General features: G+C 32.7%; 1 protein-coding gene across 4 annotated transcripts in view; it reads left to right on the forward strand.

Moving 5' to 3' along the window:
* Nucleotides 1-15,625, forward strand: part of PHF14 (PHD finger protein 14) — a 223,572-nt gene that overhangs the window by 147,062 nt on the left and 60,885 nt on the right. For all 4 annotated transcript variants that reach the window (XM_088833499.1, XM_055420498.2, XM_055420500.2 and 1 more), the window contains exon 17: nucleotides 10,306-10,423. In XM_088833499.1, coding sequence (XP_088689625.1) covers nucleotides 10,306-10,423 — 118 coding nt within the window. The remainder of the gene's footprint in view (nucleotides 1-10,305; nucleotides 10,424-15,625) is intronic.

Here is a 15,625-nt window from a genome sequence, read left to right on the forward strand (position 1 = left end):
TGTTTTTCCTTGCTTTGGAGGTTATTCAGTTTGGCATGGTGGTTCTTTTCAGTAGCGCTTTGTCTGTGATCGTGCCACTTTTCACTTTCTTTTTCTCAGTAGAACTTAGAAGCATTAAACACATCTCTCTAACAGATATTGAAGTGAACATTTTCTGTGATGTGTGACTAGTTGGCAATTTTACCTCATATACACAGATGTAAATATCTGAAGAGAATGATAAAATTTTGTTTACCAAAATCAAAAAAGTTACCTCAAATTGCTAGGCATCTAAAATTACTCAGAAAATTTATTGATAGGGAAATAAATATAAGAAACATTGATGAAAGTTTTGAAAATAAATAGAAACAAATGACTTTTGAAAATTTGGCCAAAATTAGTGTATTTATAATCAATGACCAGGTCTTTACAATGACGTGTATTCTGTCACTTGTTGCAAAGTTCTACTCAAATAGCTAGTTAGGGATATACTTTTCATAACTGTAACAAAGCATTTCCAATATAGTCTTTAATAAAAGAAGGCAGTGGAGGCCCAGGGAGTAAGAATCATCTGAGAATTTCCTCCCTGTACGCTCTACTTGAGTAGAACCAGTCCTGTACTGTACTGATTACGTGTACTTGTTTTTAGCATAGTTGCATGCTTTCTCAAGCATTATTAAATTGCTATATTTGATGAGAAAATAGCAAACTGCTATTTTTAAAACATTTATCGATTGTATAAATACAAGCCCCTCATCATTTTTATGCTTTCTTTTTTTGTTTTAGTAAGGTTTATTTTGACAACTAAAAGTAATAAGAGTAATACAAGAGGCTACTCAGTGTTTCTAATGATAGAATAGTTCCAGTTTAACTAGTAAAAACCTTTGCAAGATCATGGCATTTAGATTCAGGGCATCTGTCTCTTTTGGCCAGATCATATGTTATTTGAATCTACCATGGTTATTCTTAGTGTGTTTCATAAGACATAGTGCAGATCTGCTGTGATCTTTAAATGTTAATGTTCTTTTCTTATCACTTTACTGTGTAGATACCCTTCATGAGACCCAACCCTGCCACAGCTCATCCTCGGAGGCAGTCCTGGAAACCTCTTTTATAAGTGTGATTTTTAAAATGTGGATAACCCTCTCAATAGAGTACATAAAGTAAAGGAGAACAGCTATCTTGTCCTTCCCATAATCTTATCACTGCAAAAAGTTGCCTTTGCTTGTCAGGTTTGAATAGAATGTAATTGATTTGTTTGTTACTTGGACTGACAAGGCAGTTAATTTGCCTCTATGGATTTTTTTTTCTCTTTTTTTTCCTTCAATTTTTTTTTTGCACTAATCAGAAACATTTGATATGTACATTGTTGAAAAATACTAGATAATGTCTTGTCAGAATTGTCCATTAAGTAATGTCTTCCCTTCTTGCTTCTTTGGCAAATGATATACAGTGTTTGGACTTACTAAAGAGTTGTGGAAGTCTGTGGAACTTACATGCAATGTGCTACTCATTGTTGTTGAACAAATCTAGTAACAAACAAGAAAGACAATGCATTCCATTAGTCTGCTGTTCTGTTTCATCCAGCTAATGCATATATTCATATATGAAATGCTACATTGGGAAACAACTGTAGACTATATTATATGTTACTTTTATTTATAATATTCAGCAAAAATGAAAACTTGTGAAAGACTATGCCATTCTAGTTTTGACTCATTAGTTTTAGTGTGAAAGCACTAGTATTATTAGCATGCAGTTTTTACAACTTCAGATTTTAAATAAATAGGATATATCTGTGTTGGTCTCTAGATATTTTTAGTAACCAAACTTACTGAGTCTTCATTGACTTAATACAAACTGTCTCTGTTCAGTTTAATTTTACTTTTCTCAACCATAAATATGAGGTTACAAAATAAGGAGAGAGATACAAAGCTTATTGACTATATAACCTGCCAAATAAAAGACTTCATCAACGTCTGTATCTTTCCAAAGGTTTGCAGAATTAAAATTTGATCTTCAAGCTTTAATGATCCAGTTTTAAGTCAACGACAGAAATATGTTGAATATTTCATCACTTCATCTTGAACTGATTTAGAAGAGACTCTTTGCTGAAATTGAAATGCATATTTACATGTAAATTGTCAACACATCTCTTGGAATTACCTGATTTATAGATGTGGTTTGGGACATCTTTTCAGGTATAGTGGCAATTGAAAATAGTTTAAACATTAGGAATAGAGTAGGAAATGTTATAGATAATCAAAAGCAAGTGTCAATATAAAGTTGCTATATGCTAGTAATCTATAGTTATACTAAGGAACCATAATTTATTGGATATGTAATAAAAGTAGAATGTACATACAATATGTATAAACTGAGATCATTAACTTATTGAAAGACCTTGTAACATTGGAGGAAAAATATCAATAACCTGTAGCAAAACCAGTAGGCTTTTTTTTTCCCTTAGGAGAAGGACTCACTATTTATTGCTGTATAATCTTAAGAAAAAGTTGGTAATGATTACTGTTGCTGAATTCTAGCTGATTTTAAGAAAAATGGCAGATTTCCATTTCCATAGAAAAGAATATGCTAATGCATTGGGACCTGATCCTCCTTTGATATATGGTGAGAAATTACTAATGGTCATTTTATTTTAGACTGTTTTTTTTAATGATTAAGTCTTATGCTTTTTATGTCACTGTCAATCAAAATCCTTTCCACCTTTTTCTGTTTGTAATAACATATTGTCTTCATTCTCTGTCTTACTTTATACTTCTGTGGTAGATATCCTGTTCTATATTTGGTGCTAGCCCTAAGAATCTTGGTCACAGATCACAAATATAAAGATAAAATTGTAAAACACAAATATAAAACACAGAATTCATAAGATCATTGTTCCTGCAAACCTGTGTTTGGAGTAGAACTTTTCAATAGAATAGGATAAAACACTTTCTCCTAATAATGTCCAAGATACTCATATTTCCAGGGAACAGAATTAACCCTTTTCTGAAATTGGTCCAGTTGTTATTCAAAGGAGATATTAGTGTGTACTTAAGGGAATATACACTAAACTGTTCATATTTTACAGACATATATAAAAGTAAACAGCCAAACAAGTGAATGATGGTTCATTGTCACATAATAGGGAAAGAAAAAAAAAACACTGAAATATCAAGGGGTAAAATAAATAACTCTGAGATACAAGAAGAATGACATGACAGTATATAGCAGTGGTTCTGAAACTTTGTAGTACATCAGAATCACAGGAAGAGTTTGTTTAAAAGCAGATTGCCCACATACTACCTGTCTTCTTTTAATCCTCTGCATTTTACTCCCTCCTCCTTCTCCCTGCGGTTCCTGATTAAGTGGCTCTGGGATGAGGCCAGAAAATTTGCTTTTCTAACAAGTTCCCAAGTGATAATGCTGCTGCTGGCCAGGGACATCCTTTGACAACCATTTGTATATAATATTTTTTAAAAGAATCATGATGTGCTTGACATCAGTTGATTGAATGTGGCTTTAATCTCATTAAAGGGCCCTTAAATTTTCAAAAATATTTATTTCCAGGTAAAAGAGATTGTGGTAATTCTGTTTACAACACATGCAGTATAACTTCTTTATTATACATAAGTTCAATTAAATAGGTGTTTATTTTATACCTGTTACGGAGATAGCAGTATTTTAGGCACAGAAATGAATCAAGGCACATAGCCTTTGTCCATAGTAACTTTGTTAAAATTTGAAATTAGGATTATGTTTAACATGAAAGCAGAAATTAGCCTTAACCTTTATCCATTTTAAGTTTGTAAATGAAATTTTTTTATCATTTATATATCATTGTTATTCATATGTTTGAGTGTTTATCTGATTTTGCATTTATAATAGTAAAAATAGATTGATGACTAATAAATAAGAATATTTACACTCACTATCCTATTTCCCTGTTTTTACATCATATACTTAAAGAGATCACTATTTTTAAATGCTTAATATTCTTTATTTGACAAAACTTACCACTGTTTCACTTGTTTCTCAGTATGGGAATATTTTATTAATATTTCACCAAGATCTTTTGAAGGCATTCAGAAAGACTCTGCAGCAGAATAATATGTTGACATCATTAATTTTTCTTTAAATTTTCTGGAATCATTTCAACAATTAAAATTTGTTTAAGAGACTCAGCTTTAGAGTTGCATGATATATGAAGGCAGAAATTTTTTCCTACTTGTCTGAGTCAGCACTTTGTCAGTTTACATAACACTAAGGATTGTGATGAAAAATATTTCTGATCTGGACATGCTTTGCAAATACTTTTTTTTTAATTTAATAAAAATGTAGGCCTCTTTCTCCTAGTACTCAGTCTTAAGACTTTCTGTGGGCCTGCTGATAAGATTCACTGCTGTTTGGTACATAAGATATAATGAAGTTGGATGCTCATGCTGGGCTTTGTAAATAAAATGAGACTGACGCCCAGCCATTATGTCATTTATCTAATTTATTTTGTAAAATCGAGATCTACACTATTGATTAGAGATAAATTAGTTAATTTGAGCAGGGAAATACAAAGTTATGTGGGACTTGAGCACAGCAGGTTGTGCTGCTGAAAAATTTCCAAGGGCATGAGCAGATGGAGATCAGTTTATTAAAGAAGGAAGCAGACGTGTTTCAGGTATGAAAATGTCTCATCGTTCTCTCGTGCTGTGAAGAGGTACTTGACCTTATTGTGCATTTTCATATGAATTCTTTTGTTTCATGTTTTATTTTTTTCCTTTCACTTTTAATCTTATAACTTGGCTGCTGCAGATGTAGAAAACTGAATTAACCCCATTATTTAAGTGAATTAAAAATGAATTTGGATTTCAGTAGTTATCCAAATGTTTTTTCCAGTTAATATACTTAAATGTGTAAAGGATATTTTTGTGTTTCCTACCACTCATTCATTCATTATTGCATGTGATGGAAGTCTATAGTGGCATTAATAAAAATATGTTAAAGAACTCCGTATTAGTCATTATATGTGAAATATGTTATAATAGACGTTTTCTAATCATTTAGAAAATGCTCATATATGTTATTTACACTAAAAGTGTAAAAAGGAATAACGTTTGCCTTTATTGATATTAAGTGTTATTCTAATATTGGTAGAATGCAGAATTTTGTGCAAGCTTGTATTATTTTAGAGGTGATTTAACTCATGGGACACAAACCTGCATTTTCTCCATCTGTGAAAATGAATAATTGAAATAATTGGCTACTGTTCAATAAAAAAGTCTATCACTACTGGTTAATACCTTTGTGTAGGTGTTCTAACTGCTAGTAAGATTTTATGTAAGTAATCTTATATTCAAATACAATTCTTTTGATCATTCTTATGTAGAATTTTTACATAGAGGTGATGAAAAATGAAGAAAATCCAACCCACAGTTCTCTTGATACTTAACTGTGTGTTTCTTTTTTTAAGTGAATCAATGTAATAGTGTACATTTTCAGAGTCAGTTTTGTTTTACTCCATATAGATGTGAAAGGGATCTAAATCAAATGTTCATTGACATAAAAAATAGCTATGATTATGGATCATCCTAGTTATAATACATGCACATCACTTTTCAAGTCCCATGTTGTGGATTTCTGTTCTTCCTAAAGTTTAGCTGATCATCTAGCTATGAATTATGTATATATATAGAAGGTGCACTTAACTTATTTTGGTTAGTTTTAAAAAGTTGTTACTTAGTGTACTCTCCCAGTAAAATTATCAATTGGAAATTAAGGGAGTTTAAGAAACACTTTGGAACACTAGCCTCTTAGGTGTAGACAGAAATGTTTCTTTTCACTTATGTGCATATTCTCAGTAATCAGACAAACACATGATTGATTGCTTCTATGGATCACAGGACATATGAACATAAATCATTTTCTTCCTCTTCTTTGTCTAGGGTGCTATACTTAACCGTATGCTAAGTAAGTATTTTAAATACGTATAGAATTATGTTTATTTGGTCACTGTATTTTGTTAGATGAATGTGTAAAAGACTATATACATATAGCTGCTTTATTGTTTACATCTGTATCCATTATGAATCTGATGAGTAGGAAGTTGTATTTAATAAGAATCTAATCAATCAGGTTTCCTTTTATTATAAATGGGATTTGTTTTATCTCACTTAAAGTTGTAATTTTAGAATGTCCTATAATATGTTAATGTGTACAAGTTTATTAGATGTTTAGAGGATATTCTTTAGGCATCCAGTTTGCATTTTATTAAAAAAAAAACTTGTGTTTCCTTATACGTTAGTTTTAGATTATCTTTTGCTATTTTAAGACATTGTCTTCACATTTAATATATGTGCCATTGGTATAATAGTCTGTTTTTTTAACAGAAATTTGTGTTATTTAATAAAGTATATTGTGTTATATCAGTATGCTTTTGTGGGTCAATGACTGCTTTTTTCACAGTATTTATTATTTTGATAAATATGTTCCATATTATGTGTTGCAGTTATGTATTTCCAAGTATATGTCAGAATTAGATGTAGCAGTCATAATAATTGGATCAGTAATTACTTCAACTCTGTTTCAGTTTTTTGGTAGCGGAATGATCACAGATCCTTATTAGTTTCTGATTTTTGAGTTTTTAAAATGATCTAAATTTGTAACCTAAGCCATAATTTGTTGGCTGACAAAATTTGCCAAAGTTAACAGAGTGGTGTGTGTTTGCGCGTGAAATAAATAATTCAATTTTTTTACCATCTAAATTGTTCTTGGATTTCTAGGATTCTTAATGGAATCTCTTACATTTGTCTATGGTGAAGTAATTCTTGCAAATTCTACTGGAGTTCACTTGTATCACTCAGGATAGTTTTGTTACCAGCACATGAAGCTATAGATATTTTCAATTAAATAGTTTAGTATAGAACAACTATATTTTTTTCTACATGGAAATAATTTTAGTCATTTTTAGAAAGCACGAGTCAGACACGACTGAGAGACTGAACTGAACTGAATATTTATTAATAGTTATTATTTCAAGATTGGGTTATTTCTTTTTCTGTTTGCCTCTCCTGGATTTTGGCAGTTCCTAAGTGTATTAACTCCGGGAGTTGGTGATGGACAGGGAAGCCTGGCATGCTGTGATTCATGGGGTCACAAAGAGTCGGACACGACTGAGCGACTGAACTGAGCTGAACTGAAGTGTATTAATTACCTCTTTATGCTATTAATACTTAGTCTTGGAATTGCAGTTTTTATTTACTGGTGAGTGAGCTATAACTTCAAAGAATTCCAATATCACTCCCTGATTCTAACAAGTAAGTTCCTCCTTTCCTCTTGAACCCAACACTAATACATTAGTTCTATATGTAGACTAAGTCATTCTAAAAAGTATAATTAATGAAAGAGTCATAAGGATTGGGTCATTTCAAATAGCATCTACTCAATATTATCTTCTAACAAATCTAACATATAAAATCTTTTCCTTTTGTATTTTTTATTGAGCTGAAAGATAGCTTGAGTTTACAATTAACTGAAATCAGCTACAAATCTGAACTACTTCAGTGTCACAAACTTGTTCTTAATTTATTAGATTGAAAGAAAGAAACTGAAAGTGAAGTGGCTCAGTCGTGTCTGACTCTTTGCGACCCCATGGACTGTAGCCTACCAGGCTCTTCAGTCCATGGAATTTTCCAGGCAAGAGTACTGGTGTGGGGTGCCATTTCCTTCTCCCAGGGATCTTCCTGACCCAGGGATCAAGCCCGGGTCTCCCACATTGCAGGTGGACGCTTTACCATCTGAGCCACCAGGGAAGCAAATATTAACTTGTAGTATCTGTGTATATACGCATCTTTATATTCATACACCATGAAGGTGTACATGAAGGTGAAAGGTAATGAATTATGATTTACCTCTATATTCACATAGTGTGTGATTCTAGTTGTATACTAGAGATCATAATTTGCAAGTTTACTATGGCATGGACTTGTACACAGTAGTTAGGTTGTAATTTAATATGAACTAGGAAAACACTAATACTATAACTCTTCACTATCAAAAGCCTAGATTATTGGCAATCTAAAACTTGCTTTAAAAAACCTAAATTAAGCAAAAAAGACTATAGTTAACCAAAATTGAGCCCATGTACTTAGCAACTCTCATTTCTATGTTCTTTTAACTGTCAATTTGCACAGATGTGAGTGATCTGTTTTCTGAATCCACAATGAATTATTGTTGGGGAGATGCTACTTAGACAAATAACACTGACAATATCAGAAAGTAGTGACTTGTATTTTTCAAGCAAGTGAGGACCTAAAATAGTTGAATACAACAATTCAGACAGTATGGCAGACTGATGATACTCATCACAAAAGACTGGCACAACTGTTGGACATGTCGCAGTATCTGTTACTCGCCTTTGTGACCCTGGGGTGACAAAGACACTAAACCATATCTCGCAGATTTTTCCTGATGGAGCAAAGACTGTGATTCTCCTTAAATTTTGCATTGACGATGACTGAAATACTAGTTTCCATGCTTGAAGGAGTACGCTCTTAGCCATCTAGAAATCTCTAGCTGTTAACTCAGAAATGCTTATACTCTGAAGGGTCCTGTATGTGTTTAATGTAACTGGAACCTTAACTTCTGAAAGGTAAATAAGTTCAATTGAGGAGAACATAAAATTGTACAGGCTTGCTATTTAGTTTTATGTAATGTTTGATGTTAGCTATCTATTTTCTTAATAATAGAAAAATAGGTACTTAAACATTTTAACTACTTTTAAATATATTTTGGACAGTTATATAATACTGGCACAACAAATAAAGTACCATTTATTATTCCATTTGATTTGATGTTTTGTACAGATAGAATTATTATAATAAACATTTTTGTTCAAGTCCATCTCTTGAGTCTAAGCAAAGGTTTTTGGAAAAGTACTGAAGTTTGTTAGGTTTATAAGAAGAAAGTTGTAGAGGAATGCATACATAAACTTAGGACATAGAATTTTGTTTTAGACTTCTTTATACCTGAATAGCTTAGCTAATTTGCTAATTTTTTTGAAATTCTTGATTCCTGAAATGGGAGGTTGGGTTTTGTAGAATGATATAAAATTTTTACTATAAATGTAAATTTACAGTTCCCTTTATTGTGAAAATAAATTGCTTTTCTTTGTATGTTGTTTATCACAGTAACTCCTTCCCCTTTTTTTCTAACAAAAGTTATTGAATAGTTATTTTGTGCTTTATTTAAGTAACATATTACTGAACTATGTTGTCTATAAAATATCCTCTTTGCTTTCCTAGTTTTAAATTCCTCAACTTTTTATCTTTTAAATCATAAGTGTAACTTATACGTTGAGATTGTGACAGATTGGTTTGTAGAAAGTATTATTTTTTTTAACTTAAAAGAACACAAAATGAGGAATATAATCCTTTTTATAAAATATATACAACTTTGTTATTTGTTGTTAAATTTTCATCTTGTTATTCCAACTGATGCAAAATTCATTTTTAAAAACACTGAAATAATACAGATCTTTCTTCATTATCAGCAGGATGAGATTGTCTGAAACGAAGAATAGGTATGGTAGTTTTCTTAGATTTTGTACCTCATAGGTGGCAAAGACCCTATCAAAACATTTGTTAATAAGCTTTAAAATGTACTTAGAAGGTACTTTGAAAACCCAAATGCACTGAAAGTGGCAAGTAAATTTTTGAGAAAATTTGTATTTTAGAAAATAATATAAAATTCTGAGTATGTTTTTTATTTGCTATAGATTATGTTAGCATGCTGCAAACATTAGAAATTGTTTTTAGAATCTACCTTAACTTAGAGAGTGATGAGATACACAAATGGTATAGAAGTAAGCTTAGCGTGGCCCAGTAGAATTCATTAGATTTAAAAATTTTTTAAAAAGTCATTATGTATTAGATTGAATTCAATCTTTAATTATATGTATCTTATTAAATATTTTAAAACTAATAGGCAAGTGATTATTATTGAAGTTCAAAATTGAAAATGTTAATATTAGTTTTGAACACATGGCTATACACATAAATTTATTCCTATGGTCTTAACATTTCTACCATCAATGTGTTGTAAATGATATTTGTTTTGTTTGTTAATTTTGTTGTTTTGGTATTTTGTTTTTCCTAAAACATTTATTTCAGGTTTAGATTGCCTTTTTCATAAACATTAATTCAATAATCTTGTCAGCTAAGGATAGAATTAACAGTGTTACAGTTGAAATGTATAGTAGTTTACTAGTTTTTTGTTTTCTGAAAAAGGTGTTTTTAAATATTATTTAGATACACCATAAATCTGTTTACCCTGCAGGTGTGATGAATGCAGACTGTGCTACCATTTTGGTTGTTTGGATCCTCCTCTGAAAAAATCTCCTAAACAAACAGGCTATGGATGGATATGTCAGGAGTGTGATTCTTCATCTTCTAAGGTAAGGGGGGAAAACCTATAAGAAAAAGTCTTGTTTCTGTTTATTTTGATAGCTTTTCTACATCTTACCATCAGCTTCCTCAGTTTAAAAATAATTGGAATATGAAGGACCAACATTTTAATCTGATGCACTTTAAGAAAATATTGCCCTGGCGATTTTATTGCCCTTAAAGAGTAAAGAACTCTACTGAAGTATATAAATTTTCTCTATGAAATATTTTAGCTGTGTTGTGTAGCATGTTGAATAGTCATTTAGTAACCAAAACTTGTTATCTTCTGCTTATCCACCCCTAGGGAATAACCAATAAAACCCAATTTAATTTTATAGATGACTCATCTTAAGGTATAATCAGTATATTATAAATTTTTTATAAGGTGTGTTCTTTGAGGAAACTAGTTTTTATATATTAAAATTTTTTATGATAATTATTTTAGATAAGTAGAAAGGATGAAATACCTAATAAATTTGTTTCATAGTTTATCTCTGAAAATATTGAAATTATATATTTTGAATATCAATATTATAACCTTAGACTTCTCTTGTAGCTCAAACCTTAAATTGTGGTGATTAGTATTTTAAGATTACAATGTGTTTTATTTAAAATGTGTGAGTGAACAGCTGGACTCCTAATGCTTTGACTCACTTGACAGATACATTGAATACATTTGAACTAAGACAATAAAATTAGGTTAAACAAATTATTCTTCTTTAAACAGATAACAAAAGCTGACTGTCTATTGTAATATGAACTTCAAGCCATCTTTCTTACATGCCATTTCAGTGCATTTGTTTTTCTTTCGGTTCAGTTCAGTTCAGTCGCTCAGTCGTGTCCAACTCTTTGTGACCCCATGAATCACAGCACGCAAGGCCTCCCTGTCCATCACCAACTCCCTAGGGTGAATTAAAATTGACACTGATTTACTGTCTGATTATGGAATCAAAAATACTCATTTTATCAGTTAAAATGATTTACTCAAGCTTACCACAGATGCCATCTGTAAAAATTGCTGTATTAAAAATTGCATTTGGCTATAGGGAAAAAAATTCTTTATTGTTTTCTCAAAGAATGAAGTTTATTAAAATTTTCCATATTTTATATAATGATTATTAAAATAGAATATTATGCATTTTATTTAATAATGAAGCTTTTTTACTCAAGGTTTTAAACTATATGATATCAAGAATAATTTTCCAGCTATTAAGACCCATATTTAAGATGGAGCATATTTAACATCAAAATATTTTATTACATAATTAAAAAATGCTTTCTAGAAATTATATTTAAATGAAAAAATAGTAGTGTACTGTAGATTTTAAATAATCATCTTATGAGACTCTTTGTGATGTAATTTTTCTAAGTGTGTTTTTCGTTTGGGATTTTTTTCTACCCTCATCCAGTACTCTTGCCTAGAAAATCGCATGGACAGAGGAGCCTGGTGGGCTGCAGTCCATGGGGTCGCGACTAGTCGGACATGACTGAGCAACTTCACTTTCACTTTTCACTTTCACACATTGGAGAAGGAAATGGCAACCTACTCCAGTGTTCTTGCCTGGAGAATCCCAGGGACAGGGGAGCCTGATGGGCTGCCATCTATGGGGTTGCACAGAGTCGGACACGACTGAAGCGACTTAGCAGCAACAGCAGCAGAAAGCAATGAGGAAAGCAATTTTTGAAAAAACATTTATTGCATTTTATAAATAAGTTTTTTTGTATACATTCTTATAAAAATGTTTTATACTACTCTAATTATGTAGCACTGTATTAATTCCATAGTGCCTTTGTTAAGTTATGTAGTAACTTCATTAATGAACATTGAAAATGCAAGGGGATGTATTTCACATACGTTAGGAATATACAAAATGAATATTTTGTAAATGCAGTAGGTGCATGCCGGTAGCCGTTGAGTTGTTCCTGTATTTTGTTTTTCCCTCTGTTTGAAAGAATGAGATCTTTGGACTCTGAATGGAAATCTATTAGTAAGATACATTGTTAGAAAAGTTGGATTGTATTTGCTGTACTCTGACCTGTGATTGAATGAACACTAGATGTAAACTGCCAGCATTTTCAAAATTTCATCTAAATATGGTAGGTATCTCACTGCTGAATGTCACAGCAGTTATTGTAAGAATTACAGCAGTGAAATGGATTTATATTTTTATCATATCAAGATGATTGTTACATACTTCTACTTTTTTCCTATGAAAAATTAATCAATATAATAGTTAAGCTGAAACTTTCTTAGCATTAGTTGCTCAGTCGTATCCAACTCTGTGGGAATCTCATGGAATCTCTGTCCATGGAATTCTCCCACCAAGAATACTGGAGTGGGTTGCCATACCCTTCTCCAGGGGATCTTCCCGACCCAGGAATCAAACCGGCATCTGTTATCTCTCCTGCATTGGCAGGAGGGTTTTTTTTTTACCACTAGCGCCACCAGGGATGGAGGAGCCTGGTGGGCTGCAGTCCATGGGGTCGCTACGAGTCAGACGTGACTGAGCGACTTCACTTTCACTTTTCACTTTCACACATTGGAGAAGGAAATGGCAACCCACTCCAGTGTTCTTGCCTGGAGAATCCCAGAGACGCGGGAGCCTGGTGGGCTGCTGTCTATGGGGTCGCACAGAGTCGGACACGACTGAAGTGACTTAGCAGCAGCAGCAGCAGCGCCACCAGGGAAGCCTAATTCATTCCTTTGGATACTTGTGTTAAATCAGCTCTGGTTTGCTCACTTTGAAAACTTTTATTCCTGACCGGCAGGTAGTAAATTTCTGTTTACATTTTCTCTTGTAAGGTGTTGACTAGTATTGGGTTCCAAGAAGAAAACATTGATAATGTCAGATTTCAGTTCAGTCGCTCAGTCATGTCCGACTCTGCGACCCCATGAATCACAGCACGCCAGGCCTCCATGTCCATCACCAACTCCCGGAGTTCACTCAAACTCATGTCCACAGAGTCGGTGATGCCATCCAGCCATCTCATTCTCTGTCGTCCCCTTCTACTCCCACCCCCAATCTTTCCCAGCATCAGAGTCTTTTCCAGTGAGTCAACTTGTCGCATAAGGTGGCCAAAGTATTGCAGTTTTAGCTTTAACATCAGTCCTTCCAATGAACATCCAGGATTGATCTCCCTTAGAATGGACTGGTTGGATCTCCTTGCAGTACAAGGGACTCTAATTCAGTAAATTGTTGCAGAAATTCTCAAATTAAGAAAGCAGTATATTAACATCTGTCAAGAAATTAGTATCATTTTGGGGCCTAAAGAAATCCAGAATAAAGGTTAATACATTTTGCACATTGTCTCTAAATTTTGCATACTAATGGAAGCTCTAAAATACTGCCATGCATACTCTGAGCAGCATATATATATTTATATATGACTTTGTCTTTGAAGTAATGGGCTTTTTTTTCTGTCAGCTTTATGAGAGCAAAAATCTGTCACTAATCCTGCCTGTTGCTTTTAATTATAGAAATAATAGAAATGTCTATAACAAAAGTCTTAACAAAATTCATCATATCTCAATCCATGATATAAAGTTCTAGCTCATGAAAGATAAAATATACCTAAGTATATTAAATTAATAATAATATTAATTCTAAAGGAGATCAATCCTGGGTGTTCATTGGACTGATGCCAAAGCTGAAACTCCAATACTTTGGCCACCTCATGAGACGAGTTGACTCATTGGAAAAGACTCTGACGCTGGGAGGGATTGGGGGCAGGAGGAGACGGGGACGACAGAGAATGAGATGACTGGATGGCATCACTGACTCAATGGACATGAGTTTGAGTGAACTCCGGGAGTTGGTGATGGACAGGGAGACCTGGCGTGCTGTGATTCATGGGGTCGCAAAGAGTCGGACACGACTGAGCAACTGAACTGAACTGAATATTAATTAATGATATTGATTTAATAACACTTTGCCTAACAGAATGATTTTTTAACTGAGATATAATTGACTTACATTGTTAGTTTCAGATATACAACATAATGATTCAATATTTGTATATAAAATTACTTTTACTCTATCCAGACCCACAAAGTATGATATAAGACTGTCTCTGCCTTATCAATCCTTCATATCTAGGTAGTCACTGCTGCTCTAAGTCATTTCAGTCATGTACAAGGACTAGTTTGTACATTTGCTAGTCACAATATCTTGTACAGGTGTTTCCTTAAAAATATCTCCAGTTTTTCTTTGCTCCTTTTCTCTACTGTTATTGCTTTTATTCTTGAATTTGTTGATGTGGTATTCACACAGATTGATTTGCAGATACTGAAAAATCCTTGCATCCCCGGGATAAATCCTACTTGATCAATGGTGTATGATCCTTTTAATGTATTTTTGCGTTTGGTTTGCTAGTATTTTGTTGAGGAGTTTTGCATCCATGTTCATCAGTAATATTGGTCTGTAATTTTATTTTTTTGTGATATCTCTGTCTAATTTTGGTATCAGGGTAATGAAGACCTCCTAGAATGAGTTTGGGAGTGTTCCTTCCTCTGCAATTTTCTGAAAGAGTTTCAGAAGGATAGGTTAATTCTTTAAATGTTTGATAGAATTCATCCGTGAAGCCATCAGGTCTAGGACTTTGTTGGGAGTTTTTTAATGGCAATTTCAATATCAGTATTTATGATTGGCCTGTTGATATTTTCTTTTCTATTTCTTCCTGGTTTAGTCTTAGGAAATTGTACCTCTATGAGAATTTGTCCATTTCTGCTAGGTTGTCCATTTTATTAGCATATATATAGTGGCTTGTTGTAGTCTCTTACGATCCTTTGTATTTCAGTGGTGTCCATTGTAACTTCTCCTTTTTCATTTCTAATTGTATTTATTTGAGCCCTCTCCCTCTTATGCCACGTTAATATAGGGCACAGTTCACTAGTCTCTCTTTTTAAGGGTATACTTGATACAGATCTCAACAACTGCTTTGTATTAAAACATCCCAAATGAGGATATTTTGATATGGTTAAATGAACATGAATAAAATCCTTTTGAAGGAATATTTATAGAAGTGATATATATTCACAAGTGCCACTGAGAATTTAAATACACATCATATATTTTACAGTGACTGACAGTTGTGATTCTAGCTTTTCATCCCTGTTCATGCTGTGTTTTGTGAAAAGTCAAAGGGTATACATGACAGATCATTACCTGAATACTACAAAATGAGCTGTCTTAACTTGAGATTTCCATTTGGTT

Source organism: Moschus berezovskii, chromosome 3 (genome assembly GCF_049115385.1).
Source record: "Moschus berezovskii isolate FMDL1 chromosome 3, NW_MosBer_1.0, whole genome shotgun sequence".
Lineage (NCBI taxonomy): Eukaryota > Metazoa > Chordata > Mammalia > Artiodactyla > Moschidae > Moschus > Moschus berezovskii.